Here is a 27,918-nt window from a genome sequence, read left to right as displayed (position 1 = left end):
ACCACAGGAGTTAGCCACTTTTGCACATTCCCTGGTGCAGGTGGCTGGCTCTTTGGCTTCTTTTCTCCTGTGGGTTGTGGGCTTTCTCTGAATGCCCTTCTCAGGTTTCTGCCAAACTTCTGTCTTGAAATCTGTTCTCTGCAGCAGCAGTCAGTTTCACACTTCATCGTCATCTCAATTGTTGTCTCTGGTATATTTGATGAGACAATTGGAAATTCTTACAGGAAGGAATTAGTTAAAAGAGAGGTTTTTTTTCCCCAAGTTAAAAATGGGAAACATCGCTATGATGGAAAGAGTTAGGTCTGTATAATTATGCCATGTATAATTTAAAAATGGAACAATTAAATGAATTTATAATCAACTTAACATAGATTGACATAATATTAATTAACATTTTGATAATTTTTATTGTAGGTTTGATAATTCTTGATTTATCTCTAAAAAAGTTGCTTGATCTCAGTGTCAGGACTTAGAAAAACTTACTAAAACATATCATAGAGGTATTCAAATCCAGACAGAGGAGTTTAAAGGAGAATCAATTTCAGTATTGCACTATTTGGTTAGAGATAAACAGTCCAAGGTTTTCAAACAACCAACCTTAATATATCCAGTCATCTTACAGAAACTGCCAAATGACAGATACTCCCAAGGCTGTTTAAACACCCAGTGGAATCCTGTGAAAATGTTAGATTTAAGGTGACTCAAGGAAGTGAAAGTCTCATATGGCATTCATCTTTTGTAAAGCAGATGTTAAACTTGTGGTCCAGTTGTAATAGAATTATCTCTCAAAACTGGAGAGACTTAGTTACAGCAGTTTTGGAGCAAGGTCCTCAATTACAGTGGAGGATATAATGGAAAGATGAGGCTATTGAACGATGAAGTAGGGCTAGAGGTATGGAAATGTCCCAAGATCAACTTCTTGGAGATGGAGATTATGCTAATGTACAAAAGCAATCTCTATTTAATTCACCCCCTGAATTTATGCTATGCAGCAACTCAAGCAATTGAATGCTTGAGACAGAACTGAAGTAGGAAAGAAAATTGAGTCTTTTACTAAAGTCATGCAGGGCTCAAAAGAAACCTTCACTAATTTCTTACAAAGATTAAATTCAGTGGTAAATAGAATGATACCTAATTCAGAAGCCAGACAAAGAATATTTGAATCTCTGACTTTTGAAAATGCTGTTTCACAATCCAACAGGAAAATTAGGCCGTTAAAGGCAAGATCAGCATCTTTGAAGGAATGGATCTGAGATATAATCAACATTGAATCTCATGACCATGATGATGCTTGGATAGGAGATTTCCAGAGGTTTAAAGAAAAATTGAAATGTCAATTGTTTAAATTGCAGTAAACAAAGGTTACCTAAAAAGGGATTGTAAAGAAGGCATTTCTAGAAACAATGTTTTTTCTTTTTCTTTTTTTTTCTTTTTTTTTAAATTTATTTATTTATTAAAGATTTCTGTCTCTTCCCCGCCACCGCCTCCCATTTCCCTCCCCCTCCCCCAATTAAGTCTCCCCCCAGCCCGAAAAGCAATCAGGGTTCCCTGTCCTGTGGGAAGTCCAAGGAACCCCCACCTCCATCCAGGTCTAGTAAGTTGAGCATCCAAACTGCCTAGGCTCCCACAAAGCCAGTGCGTGCAGTAGGATCAGAAACCCATTGCCATTGTTCTTGAGTTCTCAGTAGTCCTCATTGTCCTCTATGTTCAGAGAGTCCGGTTTTATCCCAGGCTTTTCCAGACCCATTCAAACAGAACTCCCCTCCCTTCTGGATTATGCAGAAGGTGTGGCAAAGGGAGGCATTGGACTAATGATTGTATGTCAACAAGGGACAGTCAAGGTAAGCCTTTGCCATTGGGAAACTCCTTGAGGGAACTCTTGCAGGCCCCCTTGTCAAATTTGGTTCAGTCATTTTCTGTCACCATAGAGGAAACTGCTTCCCCGAGCAATTAAAGAACCTAATGCCTATTGTAAGAAACCATAGTCCTCTGAATAACAGAGTGAATTCGGTACAACTATTTGGATTCACAAAAATAGGATAGATAATGGAGTATATTCTCTGAATTTATCTAATGTTTCTGGACTAGACATTGTGATGTGTTTATTGCATATATATATATATGTTGTATGTAATTATTGTACTTATTGCATATAGTTTTTCTTATATTAGTTATAACCTTTCTATTTTAGACAAAAAGGGGGGAAATGTGGTGATACTTTGTTTGTGCTTTAACAAATAATGATAGCCTGAATATCAGAGGACAGAGTTAGCCACTAGTTAGTCATAGAGGCCAGGCAATAGTAGTGTGAGCCTTTAATCCCAGCACTCGGGAGGCAGAGACAGGCAGATCACTGTAAACTCAAGGCTACCTTGTGCTACACTAGATTGATCCAGTCTCAAAGAGAAACAGAGTCAAACAGTGGTGGCTCACACCTTTAATCCCAGTACTTGGGAGTCACACACCTTTAATTCCAACACTAGAGAGGTGAAAACAGGAAGGGATATGACCGTGTGCCAACACTGCCTGGCCTATATGGCTAAGTAGGTGCTAACTCCATCTTCTGATCTTCAGGCAAGCCTTATTTTTTGTTAGAGCACAATCAAAATGTCACCACAAGTTCTTTGAGGATTTTGTGCACTGTGCTTCAAGTACATTAACACCTTCCCGTAACTCCTCTGAGTTTTATCCTGTCTTTCCTTCCTACCCAAATTTGTTCTCTCTCTCTTTTTTTCTCCCCACAAAATCCAAAACGTGATGCCCTATATTGTTAGGCGTAGGGCTGTATGCCCTTTTACTGGACCATGGTCAAAATGAACTAAAGAACACATCAAAAATTAAATACCATGATCAAGTCAGCTTCATTCCAGAGATGCAGGGACATTTAAACACATAAAAATCGACATTTGTAATGTAAATAAATAGACTCAACGAAAGAAACCATGTGATCATCTCATTAGATGAAGAAAAAACTTTTAAAAAATATAGTATTCATTCATGATAAAAGTCCTGGAAAATATAGAAATACAGGGAGTATATATCAGTATATTAAAAGCAATATATAGCACTCACATCCAACAGAATTTTAAATAGAGAGAAACTCAAGCATTTCCACTAAAATCAGCAGCAAGACAAGGATGTTCACAATTTCCATTCCTGTTCAATATAGTACTTGAACTCTTAGTTAAAATAACGAGACAGGTAAAGGAGATCAAAGAGGCACTAATAGGAACAAAAGAAGTCAAACAAAGCATCTTTATTTGCAAATAGTATGATTCTTAGCATAGAAGACCACAAGGCCATCTGAAAACTCCCACAGCTGCTAAGCATATTCAGCAAAGCAGTAGGATACAAAATTAACACAAGGAGACTTTATTTATTTATTTGTGTGCTGTATGGGGGCATCCATATGACACAGAAGTCAGAGGACAAATTCTGGAGCTAGGTTCTCACATTTCATTATGTGAGTTCAGGGAATGGAACTCAGGTCATTAGGCCTAGAGGCGGGAACATTTTTACACTGAACAATCTTGCCAGATTTACTTATATATACATGACATATGTATCTGAATTGTCCTTATCTCATTTTAAAGTAAAGCTGTATACCGAATATATGAAATGAGTACCTTCATTTGATAAGACAGTAAAAAAGAAGTAGAACTTACTAAGATTGAGAAGTGAAAGAAGAGAGATCAAACCACATCTAGTTCTCTCTCTGTCTCTCTCTCTCTGTCTCTGTCTCTCTCTCTCTCTCTCTCTCTCTCTCTCTCTCTCTCTCTCTCTCTCTCACACACACACACACACACACACACATACACACACACACACTGACATTTTGAGACAGGGTCTCGTTGTTACAGTCCTGGCTGTTCTGGAACTCACTGGCTTCTAAATTCACAGAGAGGCCCCTGCTTCTGTTGGGATTAAAGCCATGTACCACCACTGCCCAGCTCTCATTTCTCTTAATAACTCTTTTGAATCTATTTTATAAGAATGTTCAACATCTTTTAATTATTATATTTGCCTGATATTTCATCATGAAGTAATGAACTATTAACTGTGACTGATCCTTTAATTTTATTTGTGGAAAATTAGTTTATTCTGAAATTGTGTGTGGGTATCCGTATTTTTATGCTAGGGAAAATAAGTAGGCATTGGGAGAAAGTAGATACATTTTCTGAAATTGATAAGTATAATTTTCTCACATTTAGGTATTTTCTAACACTTTAGAAAATCTTGGCCTTGTGCTTGACTCTGATTTTTATCCTGTTAGACACCTATAGGCTCAAGAGTCACTGATTTTAAAGTTCATAAATTTTTTGAGTATCACAACAATATATATGTATGTATGCATATACATACCCTAGTTGTTTTTAACTCAAAAAATTAAGCTTGAAACAAAACTGAATACAAAGTAATAGTGTTTGTTAGAAACTCAATGAAAATTACTTATTAAATCAAGTTAATATATAAAAAGAGATTACTCTGAAGAGCATGAGAATTTGAAATTCGAGGTTAAGAGCAATAGTATCAGCCACTCATACCAGCCCTTGCATAATTGGAATTCTACTTAAGTAATGGGGTAACCCAATAGACCCCCTCTCCCCGTCTATGAAACTCAACTTTAAAATCCTTACCTAGTGTTGGGAAAGCTGTCCAGATTGATGCTCTTACAGAGGACCCAGCTTGGTTCTTACCAACCACATGGCAGCTCATAACTCTTTGTAACTCAAGGAGTCTATCACACTCTTCTGGATTCCATGGACATCAGCTACACATAAGGTACACCTACATACATGCAAGCAAACACTCATACACATACCATGGAATAAGCATTAAAAAATTAAAATAAAAGTAAATTCTTGTCTAACTAGTTTAGCATAAAGAAGAGAGTGCTGTTATTGTACGGGTGGTGAAATTACTGAGGTGACCTACTGAGGATGATGCCGGGAGCATGATCTTTATGTCACGTAAGAATGGATATCTGTAATCTAGACCTGCTTGAAGATGAGAATGAGACAAATGATTTCTATTTCATATAACACACACACACACACACACACACACACACACACACACACAAACACACACCCAGAATGGTTTAGTTATCATCAGTTTCCATATTAAAAAACATGTCAGAGATATTGACTATACAAAGGATATTAAAATGGGGCAATCATGAATCAACTCCTGTCCAAGAATGGCTTGGATGACTCCTGTGTCTTGGGTTTTCACAGAGTTGTTAGATCTGGGATAACACTGGGATTACATTTGTAAGGGTGGTTTTGTTCTTTACTGCACCCTAAGTCTACAGAGAGTCACAGTTAACAAATTAATTTCCTGTAACTCTTTCTCCTGTTTTCTGTGTTCCAACCCTGAAGGAGTCAAACATCAGAGTAGAGAGACTAAATTTATTATACTGGATTTTCTTTTTAATTTTTACTTACTCAGCTAAGATTAGTGTTGGCACTTAAAGTGAGTGTCTAAGAGTGAGCATAAAGGTCATGAGGCTGATTGAATTTCTATTCATTGGCAGGGGAAGAACTTCTCCAACTTGTAAGGATAAAGTAAAAGCAGGAGACACAACAAATATGCTCAATGACTCCTGCTTATCTCACCAATTAATGTAGGGGGTGAAGTTATTTAACCAAAGTTACATAGATAGCAAGTATCTGACTCCATGTGAGGGCTTTAACTGCCTCAATTAATAAGTGGAATTGATCACAACGGTAGAGGATGCACTAAAGAGAAATCAAAGAAAATGAGAAAACAGATTTGATAGAAAGGTTGCAAAAGCAAATAAAAATACATTAAAAATTACAAATGTTAGAATCCATATATGAGAGAACATTCCTTTCTGAGTCTAGGCCACCTTCCTTAATGTAATACTTTCCAGATAAATCTATTTTTCTTTCATATATCATGGTGGTGTATTTTTGCAGCTGACTAAAATTTCATTGTTTTATGTACTAACCACATTTTCATTATCCATTCATCTGCTTAGGGACAGTGTTACTGGTTCCATTTTCATTGCTTTTGTGCATAACGCAGTCATACACCTGAATATGCCAGTACCTCCTGGACAGATATGGAGTCCTTTGTGCAAAGGGCCCGCAGTCGTTTAATTGAGTCATAGAGTACTTTGTTTTTCATTTTTCAGAAGCCTTCATATTGATTTCCATCATGGTTGTACTATTTTATGCTCTTTCAAGCAGTAGATAAGAGTTCCTCTTTGCCCACATCCTCAGTAAGCATTTCTTACCTTTTTTCTCAATCATAGCCATTCCGATTGAACAGAATCTCAAAGTTTTAATTTGCATTTCCCTGACGTAAGGTTGTTGAACACTTAAAATGTATTCATTGGCAATTTCTGATTCATTTATTTTGATAACTGTCTATTAATTTTAACACATTTATTTATTGATAATTTTAATGTGGGTTATTTATTTTGTTTAATTTTTGTAGTTCTTTACATATTCCTGTTATTCATCCCAGTACCTGAGGTCAAGCTGGTGAACATTTTTCCTGCTGTATATAGACTGTTGTGCTATTAGACCACTTATAAATATTCATGGATATAATTACTTTGGCACGGTAGATCAAATCATGATAATTAATATATCTAGCGCCTTATATATCTATGATATTTTGCATTGATGGCATTCAAAATCTTCTCTGGTAGCTATTTTGACTATATCATTAATTTTTAAAAGAGAAAACCACCCTACTGTGATGTAGAACACTAGAACTTAAAACCCTCCTATCTAACTCTGCGTTGGTGCCAATTAACTAAGTTTCTCTATCTTGCCCTCCGCCTTGTGCTTACAAATCTTTGGAAACTACTGGTCTATTTTTACTTTTATGAAACCAATCTTTCTAGTGTCTCCATATGAATGAGAACATGTACCATTTCTCTCTATATAGCTGGCTTATTTCTCTTTATATACTGTCTTCCAGGCTTAACCTCATGTTCCAAATGACAGGATGATATTATATTATTTTTGCTGGTTAACAACTATTTTATGTGCATATATGTTATATTTTATGTATCCATGCATTTTTCTACTGGATACTTAGGCTTGTTCTTTTGTAATGTTGGTGATCAAACCCCAGAGTGCAAGCATACTAAAGACTATTTGTATTTATATTTCTTATTGATGAGGTTCTACAATGTTTTCTAGAATGGCTAAACTAATTATATTCACACTATATGTAAGATTTCCCCTTTCTCTGCAATCTTGCCAAAATTAGTTAATTTTTTAAAACAACAGTTATTCTTCCTTGGGTATCTTTTGATTTTCATGTGCATTTCCCAGAATAGTGACTGATGCCGAATAGTTAAAAAGTATTCTTGGTGTTGGTGTGAATGCTTTTGAGACATATTGCTTAAGTCATTCGAATATTTTGTATATTTTCCTGGTAAGCTGTCAGAATTCTTTATCATTAGTCTGAAATAATTTTTTCATTCCTCAGGTTTTCTTTTCCCTCTGTTTATTGTAGTATTTCCCAAGGAAAAGCTTTCTAGTCTTACGTAGATCTGTTTTATGTTTTTTGTGTTTGTGGTATATATGATCAGTGTCTTATCCAAAATATTTTTGAGGACAATGCCCATGTCATCAGGGGTTTCCTCTGTTTTCTTCTACTAATTTCATAGTTTGGAGCCTTACATATTAGTCTCCAATACATTTTGGGCTCTTGTTAATGGTAAGTGATAGGAATCTAGTTTCATTCTTTTGCACGTGGGAATCAACTTTCCATTACCATCTATTTACAAAGCGTTTAGCCCCCAACACGCGTTCTTGGTTCCCCCATGGAAAATCATTGACTGCAAATTTCTGTGATTCCTTCCTGGGATGTGTGCTCTATTCTATTGGGTTCTGTGTCTGTGTTTTTCGAGATTGTAACAGGTACTATAATGTTTAGTTTATCTGTTATGTAAATGAGTTTAGAAAAGTGTTATTTGTACTGATAGTACTCAATGTAGTATAAAGAGTTTAAGATATCATATTTTAATATGCAGATATTATAAAATGAGGGCTACTTTGAGATATAATTTATGGTTGTAAATATGTTTTGACTTAACTTTGCATAACTTAAAAATTATGTAACATAAATTCTAATTGGTCTTAATAAAAAAACCCAGAGTCAGATATTAGGGGGTGAAAGCTGAAGGATCAGAGAAACAGTGCTGTCAGTCACTAGAGAGACCTTTCACCTCTACCAATGCTCAGACCGATGGGGGACCCTGCCCTCACACTGTCTCTTCAGACTTCGTCTTCCAGGGGCAATCATCAGACAGAAACTGTCTGAACCAAACTTCAGACTACCATGAGTTCCTGTCTTCTTCCTCCTTTTATTCCTCTCTCCATCCAGCCATATCACTCCTGTCTCCACCTTTCTGGTGTTAGGATTAAAGGTATGTGATCCCAAGTGCTGGGATCACATATGACCTCTGTTTCTGTTTTAGAAAGAATCAGTCTTGTGTAGCCCAGAGTAGCCTTGAACTAACAGAGATCCGTCTGCCTCTGTCCCTTGACTCCTGGGATTAAATGTGTGCCACCCTCCCTGACTTCTAGTGGCTTAGCTTTGCACTCTGATTTTCGGGCAAAGTTTATTTGTTAAAACACAAACAAAATATCACTACAAATGTATATTCTGGAGATGTAGCTTAGTCAAAGAATGCATGTGCTTAGCATGGATTTAAGATCCTGGGTTTCATTTCTAGTACTTCAAATACAAAAATGCATTTATTTAATCTAGTGTCAATAGTTGCTAATTAAAGTGATCTAAAGGAACTTAGCAATGAAGTACAGGGGTTGGAGAGTTGGCTCAGCTGTCAAGAGTGTTTGAAAGTCTTCTAGAAGACAGCAGTTTGGTTCTCAGCTCCAGGGGATCTGCTGCCCTGCAATCTGCAAAGGTACCCCCATGCCTCACACATGTACATGTAAGTAAAAAAGAGAAATAGATAATGTAGTGTAATTTTTATTGCAAGCCTGGGAAATTAATGGTTGAAAATGGAAATAAATTCTAGTGCGAACTTGTATATCTAAGAAGGCTGTTCTCCACTGTTGGCCAGAATGCAGTAACTTTCTGGAACTGTCAGAGAATGAGTGCAGCCCTCTGGATGCTCTTTTTTGAAGCAGACACTTTGAACTCCTCCGTATGCAGTCTTTCAGGGTTTCTATAATGCTATGTTTGTTCTTTTACAAGTGCAAATCCCCATTTCAACAATCCAATTCTTTTATTTTTTTCACCAGTCATTCTCTGAATATCTACTTAACCCCACAGGGTTTAAGCATGTGCTGCTCACTATGTTAGTTAGCTAGTGGCTACAGGCCTGAGTTCTCACACACATGAGATACAAAATATCTCAGTTTCTTTAATCCCAATTACATGTAGACATACTATTTAGAAACATTTAAGCTCAATGTATGATTAAGCTAATTCAACTTGTTCCTTTTCACCTTTAGTATAATAACTAAGCTCCTGAAATTCAATTTATTATTGGCAATTATGGTACATATGTTTCTGTTTGCCATTGCAAAGGACAAGAGAGAGCAGACGTGTGTCCGATGATTTGCAAAGTAGACATAGAGAAGTTCCCAAAATGTTCATTTTCTTGGAAGGGGACAAATCACAGAAGATTTTTCAGAACTTAATTAAGTGTAAAAGGTCATTGACCTGGATATTTTACTGACAGAGATTCACATCTCTCTTCTGAAACTTGCTTTGTAGCTGTGTTAAATCACGAGACTTAAACACGGGGACCCAGTTTTCCTCAACAAAATGGGGGAGTGGTGGCACCAATGTCCACCTTATAAGTATTTGAATGAAGATGAACTAATATTTGAAGAGTATCTAGCAAAGGCACACATACATATATAACCTTTAATAAACCATAGCTGCTGTCATGGTGTTAACTATGTCATTTGTGGTAAAGGTGCTTGGCTTGATCTGTAAGTTCATGAATGTATTACAGTGACAAAGGTGGGGACAATGAGCTTAAGTCAGAAAAGGGATGGACACCCCACCTCAGACACATCTTAGAGGATAAGTGCCAACTGGACAAAGAGGACAGCGTGCGTGGCATTAGAAAACACTCGGGTCATGAAGGATTCTAATCTTTTCTGCTTTCACGGTGAAATGTTCTACATAAGTCTGGGGCAAGATGGTGTCTAGAATTACAGATTACACTAGAAAATCCGGTCTAGGACAACCTGTTCCGCTAGAAGTGTATTGAACACGGCATCAGAAGCCTTCCTTCACATTAACACTGATGGCAGAACTCAGCAGCCCACGCCCTACTTCAGAGAAAGACCCTGGTGCCAGGTAAAGAGATCACAGCGAATTAGATGCATTAAGTGAAGAAGAAACAGAAGTGGAGAAAATAGGCATTTCCAACACAGACGACGAAAGGAGTGAAAGGAACCAAAGCATGACCGAAGATGCTATTTTGAAATTGTTTTTTCTGCAGACCACATTGCATCACGGTGCATCTGTTGCCAAAAGTGAGCTGGACGGAAAATACAAATGCTCTCCATTTAAAGCCAGCCATTGGAAATGAAAGCAAACGCAGACAAAAGAATGAAAACACTTTAATGCTTATAGATAAGTACTATTTGGGGACGGTTTTAATAAGCAAATGTTTATTTTAGTTGCTTAGAATATTCCCCTGGATTCTACATACATAAATCTCAACCCACGTTTCCCAGTTGCCATAACAACTTGATGCATTTGTTCTCTTCTGTCATTTTTTATCACATCTTTTTTTTTTAAAAAAAAAAAACTTTGGTTGCTAGGATAGCACAGTATAGTTGTTAAATTTATTCTATTCACATTTTGTTCTACTTGAAACTGGTGATTTGCTTTTATTTTTCTATAAAGAAGCTTATATTGCAAAAGTGTAATAAAGAAAATAGTGGCCTAAATTAGAATTCAAATTTGTATTAAAGATTTAATTATGCGAATTGATTTATGCCTGAATAGTGTAACGTCCGTGTGACACATAAAATCTAGTTCCATTCAGAAGAGAGGAACCAATCTTTGCCAAATAAGGAAAAAGCATGGTGTGTATTGTAGATGAATCTCCAAGCGTGACTTCTACCAGGAAATGAATTAAGGATGTCAGGAAATACATCAAAAGCTGTCATTACTGGTTCTCTTATGAACCATGTTGATTCTTTAAAAGCCTGGCACTTATTTATTACAATGAGGGAAAGTTTTGCGCAAACATCTCCACCCTGTGCTTCTCTGTTCCCGGGGAGGGGACTGAAGGAATTGCTTTCCAGATTGATCTTGAGGAGGAGAATTAGATCATGGGGCAATATAAGCCTATTGATAAATTTGTATCCGTGTAGTCAATTGTTGGAGGAGGCTGCTTGTTCATCCTGACCACCCAGAACTGAAATAATAGCAAGGACCTGTAGTAATTAAATCACTGCTTGGTTCGTTAGCTCTAGCTTCTTATTGGCTAACTCTTACATATAATTTGACGCATTTCTATTAATTTGTTTATTGCCACATGACTGGCTTACCAGCTAAAGTTCCGGCATCTGTTTCTGGCATCTCCTTAACTCCTCCCTCTTTCTCCCCACATTCAGCCTAGCTTTCCTTGCCTTCCTCTCTTCCCTGCACAGACCCAAGACAGTTTCTTTATTCTTTAACGGTAATCACAGCATACAGAGGGGAATCCCACATCAGTCGATTATTACTGTTTCTTTCTGTTTTTATTGTCCTTGGTGGTACTTTAATATCAATAAATTGTATCACATAAAAATAGTATTGCAAGCTTTGTTGAGGAACATGTAAAGGTACAAAGGGAAAAACTATAAGACTGTGGCTAAGATAGTTGTTGAAACTCTGATAATGACTACCTGTGAAACCCATGGAAATTATTTATCTGCTCATTTTTGGCTGAATAGCCATGGGAAGTAGGAATAAAAATAATTGACTTAATTGATTTTTTAGTAAGATATGTAAGTATATGTGTGTGTGTATATACACACACACATTATTGATATAGTTAATCTTGCTGAGAAAGTGAACTAAGTACCAGCATTTGTTGCTCTGCTTCCTGACTGAGGTTGGCAATGAGAGCCGCTGCCTCCAGCTCCTGCTACCCTGGCCGTCCTGCTATAAGGCACCTTGTACCTTCAGGTTGTGAGCCTACAGAAACCCTTTATCTAAAGTTGATTTTCCCAGTCTTTTCTCATAGTAACAAGAAAAGTAAGTAATACAATTAGGTATGAGTGTTCAAAAGGCTCTGACTGTGCTCAGCATGTAAGATGCTGAACGCATCTTCCTTACTTCCTCTTTCTATATTTCCTTCCGTTAAAGGTCAATGAGAAAGGGCAAGGAGTGGGGGAGTTCTAACTGGAGCTACGAGGCTCGCTCTAGGGCAGCCGCTTCATGAGGAGCGTGTCTACTTTGGCCATCTCTCATCACTCCATCTGTCAACTCAGTAAAGCAGTAGAAAACCATTATATAGGGGTTACCTTGACTTTCGGGGAGTATTTGTGTTAGAACATTGACCTCATCACAGCCAAAATTTCATGGACTAAAATAATCTTCCTGTTAGTCTTTGTGGTCAGAACTGGAGCCAAATTTGTTTTCTTCAAGGATAATTGGGTAAAAATAATCTTTTACTTTTCTAAGCCTCAGTTTCCATACACAAGTAACAGTAATCAAAGCACATCAAACAACTACGGATAATTACCAATTTGCTGTTTGTTAATTATTACAAGACATAATGAATGCCAAATATTTCCAACAAATGTTTGTCTTTAATATGGACTGTTAAGGTTGACAATGGCATTGAATGGCCATCCAGCATTTTAGGATCGTAACTACGTCATCTGGTAACCAAGGCAGGCTTCTGTTCCAGCGGGAAAACGGAGTATTTCAGAACACACGAGTGCTCAGAATTGACTCTGGGCACATTGAATCACGGACTGAGGGCAGTGAGGCGAATGCTTGCTGTCCTCAGCCACCTGCGCATACGAGTGCCCGGATATTCTGATAGGTGGGTCGTGACTGGCTCCAGAAAGGAATGCTGTGCTCTGTATTGAAGTGACAAGAGTCTTCACTTGAGAGACTAGAGAGACTGGAAGTGACAGTGTTGCTGTGATCCGGTTCCTTCTCAATGCCTAAAGCACTCTCCAATAACAAGCCAGAGCGTGGGGGAAGATGCATGACTTTGTGAGGCCACTAGGGTGTCTTTTAGAACCTCTCTGCTGGAACAATGGAGCCATATAAATTTCAACCCACATCCTCTAGTTGCCATGGTAACTTGATGCACTTGCTTTGAAGTGTCTTTTGTGTCTTCCGACCCTTTTGCTTTCTTTTTTTATTTTTAATCATCAGGATTTTTACTTTGCCAGTAATTTCCTTAATGCGGCTGCGGCTTCTTAACCTCCTATTTCCCCACTCCTCCAATTTCTGAATATGCTGTCAAGGAGCAATTTAACGCTAAACATAATAGCTGCATGTGTGTGTTCACACATGCCTGCTGTGCCTGTAAGTCAGCAAGTCAGCCTCCCTCCTGCCTACCAGCCTTCTTGCAGTCTCCCCCACCTCTCTCTCTCTCTCTCTCTCTCTCTCTCTCTCTCTCTCTCTCTCTCACACACACACACACACACACACACACACACAAAGGCAGACAATCGTCAGAAAACTGATATATTGCTAAAGCTGTTCAGTGCTTTAAAAACAGCTTGTGTGTCTTGAATAAAAAATTATTTCGTAAGTGGCTCCATTGTGAAACAATTAACTGCTTTGGTAAACTTTTAGCATTTGACACATGGCAGCCTGAATAAAGAGTATGCTTGCCATTGCATTCCTTTCCCTCCGTGGGTCACTTGAAAAATTTTGGATTATGAGGACAGTGTTTCAGGGTAAAGAGAACAAGGTCCTTCGGGTTTCATTTCAGAGACTGTCAGTCACTACTTCGTTCCTTAACTATGGACAGGTTAATCACACTAAGCTCCATACTAAAATAGGCTCTCAAAACCAGAACATAGGCTCGCTTAAAAAATACTTGTACTGGATGGATTGAGATAGCATAGAGTATCTAGAATAAATAGGTTCAGGGTATCATAGAGATTATAAACATTGATTCCTTCATTCAGGAAACTAGAAGTATGCGTCAAGGGATGGGCGACAGTTAATCTTTAACTTATTAGATGCATGTGTATTTTCTTCTTCTTTGTTCCCTTCTCCACATCAAAGAGTTGAGGCAAGCATGCAAATGCAGACTCCTTAGCTATCTCTCACCTTACTGAATGCTGGACTTGGCAACCATGCAAATGCAGACTCCTTAGCTATCTCTCACCTTACTGAATGCTGGACATGTGACACATGGACATGGAGGTGCAGAGGCGTTTTCTGGAAGTTGTCCCAGAAACCCGACATCTTGTGATGTCCAAGTTAGGCTCTAAGTGTCTGGGAGCGAACCTGGTTCAATATATGAAATGAATAGGACATTTGTAATCTGCTCTTATCTATGGTAGGTCAGCACTGACCACCCCGGCTTAGGGTCCCCTTTTATGGAAGAAGGGAGTACATTCTCATATAAAATGTGTTTAAGCAGAGACATTCACAATGCCAGAACGCATTTGAATGCAGGCATCTGGTTCTTGCTAATGTGTGAGTACTGCGGCTGCTTTGCAGTTGTAAAAAGTACTGAGAACTCAAGAACAATGGCACTGGGTTTTGATCCTACTGCACATACTGGCTTTGTGGGAGCCTAGGCAGTTTGGATGCTCACCTTACTAGACCTGAATGGAGGTGGGTGGTCCTTGGACTTCCCACAGGTCAAGGAACTCTGATTGCTCTTTGGCCTGATGAGGAAGGGGGACTTGATTGGGGGAGGGGGAAGGAAATGGGAGGCGGTGGCGGGGAAGAGACAGAAATCTTTAATAAATAAATAAATAAAAGAAAAGAAAAGAAAATTCAAAAAAAAAGTAAGGAGACAGAAACAAAGTTACATTTAAAAAGAGCTACAGCCCTGTAAGATGGGGTGACTGCTCTGTCCAGGTGTCAAGCCTTCCAGAGAGGAAGCCACAGAAGATTAAGGGAAATAGAAGGAGATCACAGGGGAAATTCTTGAAGGAGTAATTTCTATGTTACGGTAATTTTAAAACATAATTTCAAGTAATAAAACAAATAAACATGAAAGAAGAGATAATTTTTTTCATGATTGTGGCTAAAAGCAGGGAGTTCTAGATAACAGTTCTTGGATTACATTCAATAATTTTCTATCATTGAGGAACACTCTCCCATCATCTGCATAGATTCACTATCAAATAATGCTTCCTTGAATAATTGAAAAATTATCTGTTTGATTACACTTTTGAAAAAGGATGAGTTTTAGAATTGAGTTAAACCAAATTAGAATCGTTCTTGCCTTTTGGGGGTAAGTAATTCGACCTCGGTAAGCTTTTGTTTCTTTATCTGAAGCAGAGGGACTGAATTCTGGTCTAGGTTCTGCAGTGAAACTCTAGGAAGTGTGGACAAGCTCTCTTGCTGTTAACTGGTCTCAGATGTAACGTGAAGAAGTGGTCTGTCTGTAGTGGCACTCTCTAGGGTGTGGGTGCTAAAGTTCCTGACTCTGTATTCTCTTTTGTTCTGATGAGATCCCTATGTTTCTACAGCTAGGACACTTATTTCCAGACTTCTTTCAAAGCTACAATGTAGACTGAATTAAAAATATCAGTTCCTGATGTCATCTATCTTTCTTTCTTTCTTTCTTTCTTTCTTTCTTTCTTTCTTTCTTTCTTTCTTTCTTTCTTTCTTTCATCTATCATCTATCTATCTTTCTATCTATCTATCTATCATCTATCTATCTTTCTATCTATCTATCTATCTATCTATCTATCTATCTATCAATCTATCTATCTACATTGTCTATCTCTACCTATCTGTCTGTTGTATGTATATAGTCTTTCTTTCTAGCTGGAGAAATGGCTCACTCAGTAGTTAAGAGCATGTAGTGCTCTCGCTGAGGACCCAAGCTCTGTTCTTATTCCCTATGTTGTCCTCTAGCTCCGGGGAGTCTGATGCCCTCTTCTGTCCCCTGTGGGTACTGCACTCACTTGGACGCTCCCCAATGCATAATTAAAAATAAAAATAAAATCTTTACAAACTATTTCCATGCAACTGTTTTCCCACATTATTTATATTATGAATCAGCTTAAAGTTGGCAAACACATGTCTTATTATGTAACGGATGTCTGTATTAATAGTGTATAGTCAAATAAATTAAGTCAATCACTAACTAAAAGTAACAGCTTGAGATACTGGGTTGAAAGAACTAGAGATGCTTCTGAGCAAAGGGTCTTCCAGAAGGAGTTGATGATGTGACGTCACCGAGAAAGTGGAGGGGCATAAAGACTATGAAAGCTAGCATTAGTGCAAATGGTGAGGATGGGGGCTCTTTGATGAGCTTCCTTATCAGTGGTTACTAATGAAAAGCAGTGTTCAATGGCGAAGGCAGAGTTCACAGATTAGCTGCCCATGCCAGCAGGAGCCAAGTATTGCATTATTTTGGGGCTTTTCATGTTAGTTCACATGCTGTTTTCAAATGTAAACTCACTGTCAAAGAACAAAATTTCAACAGAATTTATGTAAAAATCCAGTGGGCTTTTGTTGGCTGTGCATGTAGTGGTCTGCATTTTACCTGGAGAGAAGGGAAATGCTCTGGCAGGATGAACAGAGGGTCTGGACTTACAGACAGAAAAAACCGACGGAAGCAGAACTGGGTCAAATGTCAGGCCAGGGATCTGAAAGCTATTTTCCATCTGTGAGCTAAGCACAGGGAACTTTGCAAACTGAGGTAAATGAAAAACCTTCCTCTGCTGGTGAGTCTCCTGCTTTGTTACAAGATTGGTTCCTGTTACGGTTCTGCTTGATTATACTTACGTAGCCCAAGTGGTTTTGTGTCAGGTCTCGTGCAGTGGCTCAGCCAGAAACGATGACCTTTTGAGACCTTTACTCCTTATTATGAGCACTTGAACATTCAAGAATTTCACATAACAGTAAGAGCACCCAAGTTAGCTCAGCAGCTCCAAACATCTGAGCATGGGACTTGGGTCTCTTCACCATAGAAACACATATAAGTGAGCTGACTGCACCTGCTGGGTAGAGTGCTTACCTCGCTTTTGCTAAGGAACCACTCCTTACTCCCAAACCTGTCCACACCTGCACCTGCAATAGCTTAACATTTCAGTATGCAGATCAGGAGATTTGAAATTAGCATGTGTCATAAGTACCTCAAATGCCCTGCCTTGCAACGTCTAAGCTTTGTGTGTGGATATCTAGTAGAGCTATGAGGCCTTCTTCTTTCTGAAATTATTTAGTATATTTAGATGAGTATGTGTTATTCTTGTGCCTGTTGGGAGTGGGAAAAATTTAGTCTCAATCTCTCAGGCTTTTGAACCTGATTTGTGTGCTTTTGTACATGCGAGGGCACATGTTTGACAACTTGTGGGAGTAGAGTCGGTTTTCTTTTCCTACCATGTGGGTTCTCATTAATGGTGCTTGGGCATCAGACAACAATACTTGAATCAGAGGTCATAAGGACATCAGTTTGCTACTGACCTGGCATCTTATCCCCACTGGCTAACTTTCATAGTTTTGGAGGGTGGCACATATGTATTGGGGGAGAAACGTGGATTTCAGTTTTACCCATCATGAAACCTACAGGTGATGATAATGACCGGTCTGACAAGATATGGCCACAGCTTCAATAATCTCAGGAATGTTATGAGAGCAACCAATTAGTGTCTGATTCAATTTAAGGCCTACTCTACAGGTTGGAACTCATGTCTGGCACTGTTCCTGAGTCCAAGAACATAGGTTCTAGAAGAAATCCGAGTGCTATTAGTCTGCTAAATAAACACAATATTAAACCAAGTCCTAATAACTTATTGTACTCAGATGGTATTTAAGAAGACCCTCAACTAGTGAACATGCAGAGAACAAGAGATTTCAGAGTGTTCATGCCTACATGGGGCGTCTACATCACAACTCACGTCACAAGGCTCCGTGATCATTACAGAAGAGGGGATGTAAAAAGTGTAAGAGCCGGAAGTAGTAGTTGACTGTAGTTGACTATGGTGAAGTAATGTATTGAGGACACAGCAGATTATTTGATAAACTAACTGACAGTGATCATGACGGCATGCACATGACCTATGCAAGATAAAACCATCCCAAATCCTAGCATGGTGAAGGGATGTGGTCACAAAGTCTCACTCCCACCTCAGGCACTGGTGGCAATTGAGGGCTACCGGGAGAGGAAGTCAGTTTTCTTTAAGCATGAGGTCCCTGAAAAGCTACTCATGACCCGGTAGATGTCCCTCATGGCCATGCTGACAGCATGAAGTGGATTCTTCATGTGGGTTAAAGAAAAAAATACATGAAATGGAGGGAATAGTGGTTAAAGGCATGAGGGAGGAATTGGAAGGGAGAATATAGGGGAGAGGAATTGATTAAAACATTATACCCATGTGTGAATTCTCAAATAATAAAACAAGAGGATTTGTTTATTTATTTATTTAGTGTGTGTATGTGTATGTGTGTGCATGTACACGTGTATTCCACGGTATGCTTGTGCAAGCCAGAGGATACCCGTAGAAGTCAGTTCTCTCCTTCCATGGCATGGAGCCCGAGGATGGAACTCAGGCTGTCAGGCTTGGCAGCGAGCATGCTTACCTGCTGAGCCATTCAACATACTCCTGCAGGCTTGGGCTGAAGTTGGTCATTCTTAAATCTGAAGTCAGTGAAAAATTAGAGAGAGGAACTGAGGAAGTGGGGAGAACAAGCTAGCTGTGTAACTATAAGCAAGGCACGTTTGCTTTCACTGTTGAGGACCATGATGGCACTTTCAGCGAAAAGAAAGTCTCTAGTGCTTGTGACCCACCTAAAATCCCCTACAATTACTATTGCCATTAAACTGGCCATCTGCAGAGTAGCATGTAAAGGCACCCCTCTTCTGGGCCATGGACTATACAAACAAGTTGGGACGCCAGCCTACTATATAAGTCATAAGAATGTGCCCAAATGCCCATTAAATGATGAGACTTCCTGGAATGAAGATACTGATTAATTTTGGAATGTATTTGTGTATGAAATTCCATAAGGAAATGTATCAATTTGCCTGCTAAAACGCATCTGCTATATGAATCCATCATATGAAGTCCCAGCAGTGTGAACTGTACTGCAACCAGGTAAGTGGCTGTGTGCCACGAAAGGTCCATGAAAAGAGTTACAAAGCATGGTCTTCTGTCACAGCATGGCATGGCTATTCCTGTGTCGTGATCTCTTGGGACATATACTTACCTTTAACATAGCCTCGCATTAGTTCATTGAGAATTTCATGCAGTGTATTTTGGACGTAGTCATGGTCTCCGTGCTGCCCTCACTCACCACCATCTCTGCTCCCCATCCTTTCCGAGACTGAGGAAGGAACTCCTAAGTATCATCATTTCATTGAGCCTAATATTTTGTTGTTAATAATTTTATGCATTTTGAGTACAATGTTTACGTTATTTCTACCCCTACTTCTCCTTCCTCTAACTCTTCTGAGGTCCTTTCTCAGATTCATGGCTTCTTCATGCAGTGAAGATCCTGGGAAAGAGATATAAGATGAAGTCAACACTTCTGTCTTTATCTTATTAACCGTACTTACTCAGCCTTTACCAGGTCAGCAGTTTACTTGGAACTAGTCCAATTTCAACACTCTTTGGTGGGAATGCTTTGGAATTTAAAAACGCAAGTGTGTCCCATTTTGTGTCTTCTCCTCAGGAAGAATATAAAAATGGGTTAAGTAGTACATCCATATTCTAAAATTGACATAAGCAACAGCTAATCACCTTTATTCAGGTCTTGGGTATTTTAAGATACATGATAAAAACTTGAAAAACATTTAGTTTACATTGCATTAGTGAGTATTCATCTTTAAACTTTTAATTTTATTTTCAGCTTACAGATTGTGGCGGACCAAAGGAAAATATTTCATGTGTTGAGCAAAATAAAGAAAACCAGTGTTTTGAGAATGAACCTGAAGAAAAGGCATGTGTAAGTGTTGTCATATTTGTTGCTATGCTTAACACATTCCGTGTGCCCCATTTTCCAGAGATGCCATTACTCGACGGGGTTCCAATAGCAGAGAATGGATAACATCATCTCAAGCTTTTGTCTGGCCCGTGTCTTGGCTGAACAGCACTGAATGTGTGTCATTTTGAGTAGTTACAGGTTTCACTCTGGGGATCTGTGTTTTGCTGCTGTGGATTTAAGTCTCTGAGGATGATAGAAACATTTGTATCATTGAAAAAGAGATCATTTCACATGTAGATTGTCATTTAAGCAATTTTTAAAAATTCATAGTAGACTAATTGTGCATTCAGGAAAGAAAGCCATCTGGTGGTGGTGGCGCTGCTCTTTGAAGATGAAATGGGGTGTGGATGTCCACAAAGCACTCACATATCTTTAGGCAGGAAACTTTGGTCTTTAAGACACTTTCAACAGTATATGCCGCGGTCTTCTTGATCTTGCTGTCTTTCTTCCCTCCTTCTTTGTGATGGGCCTTGCATCTCAGGTACTGAATATGTATTAATTGGGGTTGGTCATCCCTTGTCCTCTGCATTTTGACCAGCTGTAATAGCTTCTATCTGCTGATAAAGGAAACTTACGACTGGAAGAGTAAGAGCAGCACTGTCTGCATGTATAATATTAAATATTTAAAATATAGTTGGTAACTTTGTTTAGGAAAATTGAATAGCAGGCTCTCCTTTAGAACCTAAGATCCACAAATGGCTATACTCATTGCTATTACAATATTATACAACGTATATGGGGTAAATTCCACAAGGCCCCACCCCTAGTCAGTGTCTACTGAGGGGGGAGAATCAGTTTTCTCCAGAGATTAAACAGGGTATCCAATTTCAAGTCGTCAGCCCTAAACTTAAGTACATACAAGGAACTCAGTAGGTGTTTACACACACACACACACACACACATACACACACACACACACACAAACACACACACACATACATACACATGATGTGGGATTTTCCTCTGTATGCTATGAATATGTTTTATTACCATTGGTTGATAAAGAAGCTGCTTTGGCCTATAGCAGGGCAGAATAAATCCAGGCTGGAAGAGATACATAGAAAGAGTAGGCAGAGTCAGGGAGACACCATATAGCTGCCAAAGGAGGCTGTCACTATGTAGCCACCTAAGAAGCAAGAGGTAACAAACCATGAGCCTCGTGGTAAGATATAATAGACATGGGTAAATTTAAGATGTAAGAGTTAGTTAATAAGAAACCTAAGCTAATAGGCCAAACAGTGCTGTGATTAACGTAGTTTCTGTGTGATTATTCGGGTCTGAGCATCTGGGAAATGAAAGAACAGTCTCTGCCTACATGTACACACATGTGTGTGCATATAATAACAATTTTGGAAGAAACAACCTTGAATTTGAGAGTGATTGGGAGCAACATGGGAGAACTGGAAACGATGCCAATACCATACATGTATGAAATTCTAAAACAAATATTTTAAAAACTAAAAAGAAAGAAAACAAACTTTTGGACTTCCACTTGTTTCCAAAGATATTTGTGTTTTTCCTTCCTGAAGATGAAATCATCAAGCTTAAGTGGGAAACAAATGTTCCCATTTGTCAGGAAGAAGAATTAAATACATTCTGGACACATAATTGAGAGACCCTGGTGCTTCTATCATAGGGAAGCATCTAGCCTGCTACTTAAACTTCTACCTATCAGTTTCTTTTCTTTACAGAAGAATTAAAAGTTTTAAATAAGATACTGAATATCAACATATTTATTAATGCCTAATGAACAGTAAGTTTACAAATGCTGTTAAAATGAATCCCATGTTTGACATATTCTTGATGGGATATTTCTATTAAAATCTGTATAATAAAGTAAAAGGCATCATTAAGAACTTTAGGATTCTATTGATAGAGAAGCATTTAATTCTTAATATGTTTCTTTTCTTTATTTTAATTTCATTTCTCCATGTTCTTTGAGCAATTTAAAATAATTGGGAACATTTTGAAGGGGTATGTTCTGTGTTTAAATAAGTCTGCTAAGTAAAAGATAAAGTTTAGAGATTTAATATTCCAGAATTCTGGTGAGAAAATTTGAGGATGTTTAATCAACTCCGGGCAAAAGGGACACATAGACACACACACACACACACACACACACACACACACACACACTCACACACTCAAAGAATGGGCAGCTCTTGATGACTAAGTAAATTAAGAGGTGATAAAAGGCCAATAGCAGAGATACTAAAAATGACAGTTGACAGATGGATAAACAGAGTAAGCTTAATCACAATATCTTAAGTTTGAAGTAATAGAGGGTAGCACAATGAAATACCTGAGAGAAGGTATGCATATTATGGAAAATAAACTGTAGTATCCAAATTATCTAAAGGACAGTATGAGAGAAAAGCAGATTACTACATATTGGCTGGTGTATCCAACTTTGGACCTGTGGATTTCATTTGCCCTAGCATGGCTACAAATGTGACCTAACATAAAATCATAAACTAACTTAAAACATGAATTATTTTCTTTTGGTAACTCAGTTGCATTGTTCTGAAGCATAAATTTTATAGATGACAAAGTCATGTCACACGATCAAGAGGTTGGCCATCCAAATCTGGTAGGATTTTCATTCTGTCTTTGTTAAAAGTAGTTATGTTACTTCAAGCAGAATAAATGATGTATCTCTTTATTTGTAAGTTGAGAAATGACCTATTGTGAGTGTACTGCAATCCTTTGTCAAGTACTTATATCAAGTAGCTAAAAGTTCTGGATATTTCATAATTTCAGAGATACAATTAAATGCTTCCTAAAATTGTTTTGTATTAATATTTTTAATCACTAATTCTATTGTCTGTGGTGATAAAGGCATCAATGGATACCTTACAAATACCACAGTGTATGTGTGGGAAAGCCTGATATCTTTAAACAGTAGTGCATAGGTCACCAGGTAACGTGAAATTTGATTGTAGGGAACACATTAGTCCAGGAAGAGTCATGGTGAAGGCACAAGTTGTAGCCAAAACTCAGAAGACATGGACCATTTTCTCATATACTCACTGCCTAGATGTTTTTGGGCAAGTCACTCTACTTATCTTTATCTAAATCTTAAGTAACAGAAATGTTGAAATGAATTGTGACTTTTTTACATATTATATTTATATAACTGTGACAGAATATTGAATTAGTTTAGGGGATTTCATTGCTGCTTGTATTATTTTTCTGTTGCTGTGATACAATAGCATGGCCAACAGAAAATCAGAGAGACAAGAGTTCATTTTGTTTTATGGTTCCAGAGAGAGAGAGTTTATGTTGGCTGGGAAGGTATAGCATTATGACAGGATCAGGAAACCCACTGACCACATCTTTATCCGTACAGAGGAGATAAAAGGAAGAGAAGGGAAAAAACAAAATATGCAATAAAGCTGTATATCCTTAAGGCCTACCCCAACTAATTTCCTACTTCCAGCAAGGGTCTCCCTCCTAAAGGGACCGTTAACTTCTTCCAAAATGCCACCAGCTGGAGACCAAGTATTCGGATATAGAAGACACTTCTCATTTCAACCTTTATATTTTGATTTCCTGGTTCTCCTAAGGCCTGTAGCTATCCCCTAACTTCAAAAATCCCCATAACCTATTAGTCTCAATACTATTAAAAAAATCCAAAGTCTGCTATGACACCCTGTAAAATTAAAAACATACAAACAAAATAAACAACAACAAATTTCATACAACGGCACAGAATATACATTCCCATTCTAGAAAGGGTGAATGTTGGCAAACCAAGGAAAGATTGGACCAAAACAAAACAGAAATCCAACAGCAACAGGAAAAATCACCAACAAAATCTTGTATCTCCATTTTGCTCTCTGGAACTTCAGTTTCAAAGGTTTAGAAGACTCTACCCTTCCAGCTTTGCTGCCTATAATACATACATCTCTTTCTTAGGTGGATTCCATTTCCTGTATTCAGATCTTTTTTGGCAGATGTCACTTGGCTATGGAATCTCTAACATCTATGGTAACCCAGGCTTCACCTTACGTCTTAGGGTAAACAGCTTTATGCAGGAACCTTCCAGGGCTTACTTGCAGGGACTCCGACACTTCCACCTATTGTCTGGTCTCATCCAACTCTCAGAAACTGTGTGGGAATAATCCACAACCCCCTTAGTCTTGCATCTTTCATACCTCCAAAGCTAGTAGTACCACATGAAAGACAATGCTGCATTTGGCTGCCAACTAGGGACACTTGTTACTTTGGCAGCAGTTTTTGTTGTGAAAGCAATTCGTTTTTAGGATCAGGGAACTTCGTAGGTTTTCTCCTCCCAGTGGTTAAAAAGTTAGCTGGATAGGGTCTTTCCCTCAGGCCATTCTTCCCATTGCAATGAGCATAGAAGGCTTCTCATTAACATCCCTAATCTTTTTATATGACTTCTCTGTAACATGAAGCGTTCTTATGCTCTTTTCATCTCCAAATGTCATTTTTTAAAAATTTATTCTTCCCCATGGTTTATGCTTTTTCGTTCTTTGTAGATCTATTTAGGGTCAATATGTAGTAGCCATGCCACAGATCCAATGTTATGCTGTCTTGAAATTTTCTCCACCAACAAAATTAGTTCATGACTTCTGAAATTAATCAAATTAGGCAAATCTTAGGACAGGGCAGAATACAGCAAGATTCTTTGTCAAAATATTACAGTAATAGCATTTGTCCAGTTGCTGATAGTCCTGTTTCCTCTCCGAAACCTCTTGAGCTTTACCTACACTGTATACACGACTCTCAGACTACTGACTTCCAGGATACTACTAGAATGGCCCGTTAAGCTCTGACTATAGCGTTCAGCAGTTTTTCTAGTTCAAAGTTCCAAATTTCTCTAATTCCTCCAAATAATTATATGGTCATGTTCTTCCCAGCAATAGCCTTACTTATTTGGTACCAGCTTCTGTATTAGTTATTTTTATGTTGCTGTAATAGAACACTGTGATCAAAATAACTTATAGAAAAGTTTATTTTGACTTACATTTCCAGGTCAAGTCCACAATGGCAGGGAAGGCATCTCATAAAGGCAGGCGTGGCTGCTGGATGGTTGCATTTTTATCAATGCACAGAAAACAGAGAGAAAAAGAGAGAACAGGAAATAGGGGTGAGCCATAAACCCCCAGAGCTCACTACCAGTAACACTCTTCATATGGCATGCCTTTACATCCTACAGGTTACAGAAGTTCTACTAACAGCACCTCTCACTGGGGACCAGTTCAAATAAATGAGCCCATGGGAGAAATTTTTTTATTCATGTTCTCCTTATATAAATATATGTATTCTGACTATAATATATATTTTCATGCTATTAAATAGCTATGCCTTTTGATTAAAGGAAGGCTTCCTTTTTTCAATACAATTGTGACATGGGAATAGTTTTATGCTTGTTTGCTTTAAGGAATGGGAGCGGCGTGTTCTGTTGAATTTGATATGTGTATATTAGATGCCATCAGTGATCCCTATTTTAATAGTGGTGCTTTAAAAATACTATGTAGATCAAGAAATCCTGCAAAAAAGACCATATTTGGAGACATGCTACTTCTTGATTTGAAAATTGATTTATGTTGGTAAACTCAGTTTCATAAAACAAGCACTACTGGACACACATAGAGAAAGATAGGTCTCAATACAGAAATATTAGGTCACTTGCTACCCTGTTCTCACTAGCTGATACATCATACAGACACAAATTGTCTAATAAAATTCAGAGGTAACAAATAATACTTTGAGAAATATTGGTGTTTGTTTTTTCTTACAGGTCTCAGAATTAAACAGCAAATACTTTGACTCTTTGGGTTACCTTTGTGGGAGACTTATTATTGTTTCAAAGTTATTTTTAATTTTACATCTCTTTATGTGATTTATATTCTCTTTGTCAAATTTTGATAGGTTACACAATTCTATGCATTTATCTCTTTGGCTAGCTTTTGTGTTTTTTTTTCTAATCTCATAAGATACAATAATATTTGAGATCTCACTGATTTTGTAATGTAGACATATATAGCTATAAACTTTCCCCATAGAACAACATTCAATATTCCCCACTGGTTATGCTATGTTGTATTTTCATTATTTGATTATGAGAAGTTTATTCCTCCTACATAATTTATTCAGTGACCCAATGTTTATCAACATCTGTGTATTGAACTTTGGAGAAGTTCCATAGGCTACTAAGAAGAAAGTATATGCTACCACTGTGAGATGGAATGTATTTTAAATATCTGATGTATCTATGATCTAAGGGCAGATTTTTTTTTATCAATTTTGCTTGCATGGCATACCTATTAATCATAATAGGGTATTTTAATGCTCTATTATTTTTGTACTTAAACCTATCTGTATGTTTATATCCCGTAGTGTTTGTTTTTATGAAATTTAGTTCACCAAAGCTCAATATTTTTGGTTCTTTTGTTCAATAATATTTTAAATTCAGAGGTCTCATGTTTTTGAATGTGGTGTTGTCCTATAACATTTTTTGAGCTATTTAGCATTTTATGACCTTCTCATTTAAAATAAGTGTCATTGAGAATATCTGATATGCACATATAAGGTCAATGGAATACTCACTCTGGTCTAATTCCCTTAAAAGTAAAAAAAAAAGAAGGAATGCTTCAAGAGTTATTATATTAAGCTAATATTCAAGTGGAAGAGAATGCATCAACTGTAACAAGAAAAAAAAAGTAAAAAAAAAACAGATCAATTTTCTTGTTGAATGTAAAAGATGTAAAATTTTTTTTGTAAGACTATTCTGAACAAAATTCAACAGCACATTTAAATATAATACTCTATGATGAAGTGGTTTTCACACCATGAATTCAAGGATGGTTTGATATCCACAAACTAATCAATGTAGTACAGAAAAAATAGTATGGAGGACATAAATCCCGGGATTTCAGTGGATGCAGAAAGCCCTTTCACAGAATTCAATATCTCTTTATGATAAAAGCCTTGAAGAAACTAGGAATAGAAAGGTCATGCCATAATATAACAGAGGATATATGATAAATCAGTAGCTAATATGGAGAAAACAAGACAATTTCCACTAAAATCAGAAATGAGGCAAGCATGTTCACTTTCACCAATATTATTAAATATAGAATAGAAATGTTACCAGAACAATAGAGCAAGAAGAACTAAGAGGAATAGAAAAATGGAAGGAAAATATAAATTTGTAGGTGACATGTTACTATATATATACACATATATATATATATGACCAGAAAATTCATCAGAAATCTCTTAAATTTAATAAACTCTTTCCACAATTTATCAGTAGAGAAAAATCACATATATAATTCAGTAACTTTTGTATATAGCAATAATAACTAATTGGGAATTTCAGAAATATAATTACAATGGTCTCAAAAATGTAATGGTATAAATCAAACATCTATTTTAAACAATTATTTACTTAAAACCATATCATACTGAAGAAGTTGAAGAAGCGATACAGGCTAGTTTTTGTCAGCTTTGCACAAACTAGAGTCATCTGTAAGAAGGAACCTCAGTGGGGATGTAGGTGTTTCTATGGATTGGCCTGTAGGTGATCTGTGGTGTTATTTTCCTGATTAATTATGATATGGGATGGCCTAGCCCACTAATGGTGTGGTACTCCTGGGCAAGTGGTTCTGGACTGCATAAGAGAGCAGGCTGAGCAAACCATGTGTATCATGCAAGTAAGCAGCTTTATTCCATGGTATCTACTTTGATTACTTTCTCGATGGTGTGAGAAGTCCTTCTGTATTTGTGTTGCTTTTATTGGTTAATGAATAAAGAAGCTCTTTTGGCCTGTGA

The 27,918-nt window shown here is 37.6% G+C and overlaps 1 protein-coding gene across 7 annotated transcripts in view; it reads left to right on the top strand.

Annotated features, from left to right (window-relative positions):
* Positions 1 to 27,918, top strand: part of Dlg2 (discs large MAGUK scaffold protein 2) — a 1,657,078-nt gene that overhangs the window by 243,877 nt on the left and 1,385,283 nt on the right. For 6 of the 7 annotated variants that reach the window (XM_075952978.1, XM_075952983.1, XM_075952982.1 and 3 more), the window contains exon 4: positions 19,981 to 20,076. The exons of the other annotated variant lie outside the window; for it this stretch is intronic. In XM_075952978.1, coding sequence (XP_075809093.1) covers positions 19,981 to 20,076 — 96 coding nt within the window. The remainder of the gene's footprint in view (positions 1 to 19,980; positions 20,077 to 27,918) is intronic. 7 annotated transcript variants of the gene reach the window in all.

Source organism: Microtus pennsylvanicus, chromosome 18, assembly GCF_037038515.1.
Source record: "Microtus pennsylvanicus isolate mMicPen1 chromosome 18, mMicPen1.hap1, whole genome shotgun sequence".
Lineage (NCBI taxonomy): Eukaryota > Metazoa > Chordata > Mammalia > Rodentia > Cricetidae > Microtus > Microtus pennsylvanicus.
Note: the sequence above shows the minus strand (reverse complement) of the source record. Positions and strands in the feature narration are given on the sequence as shown.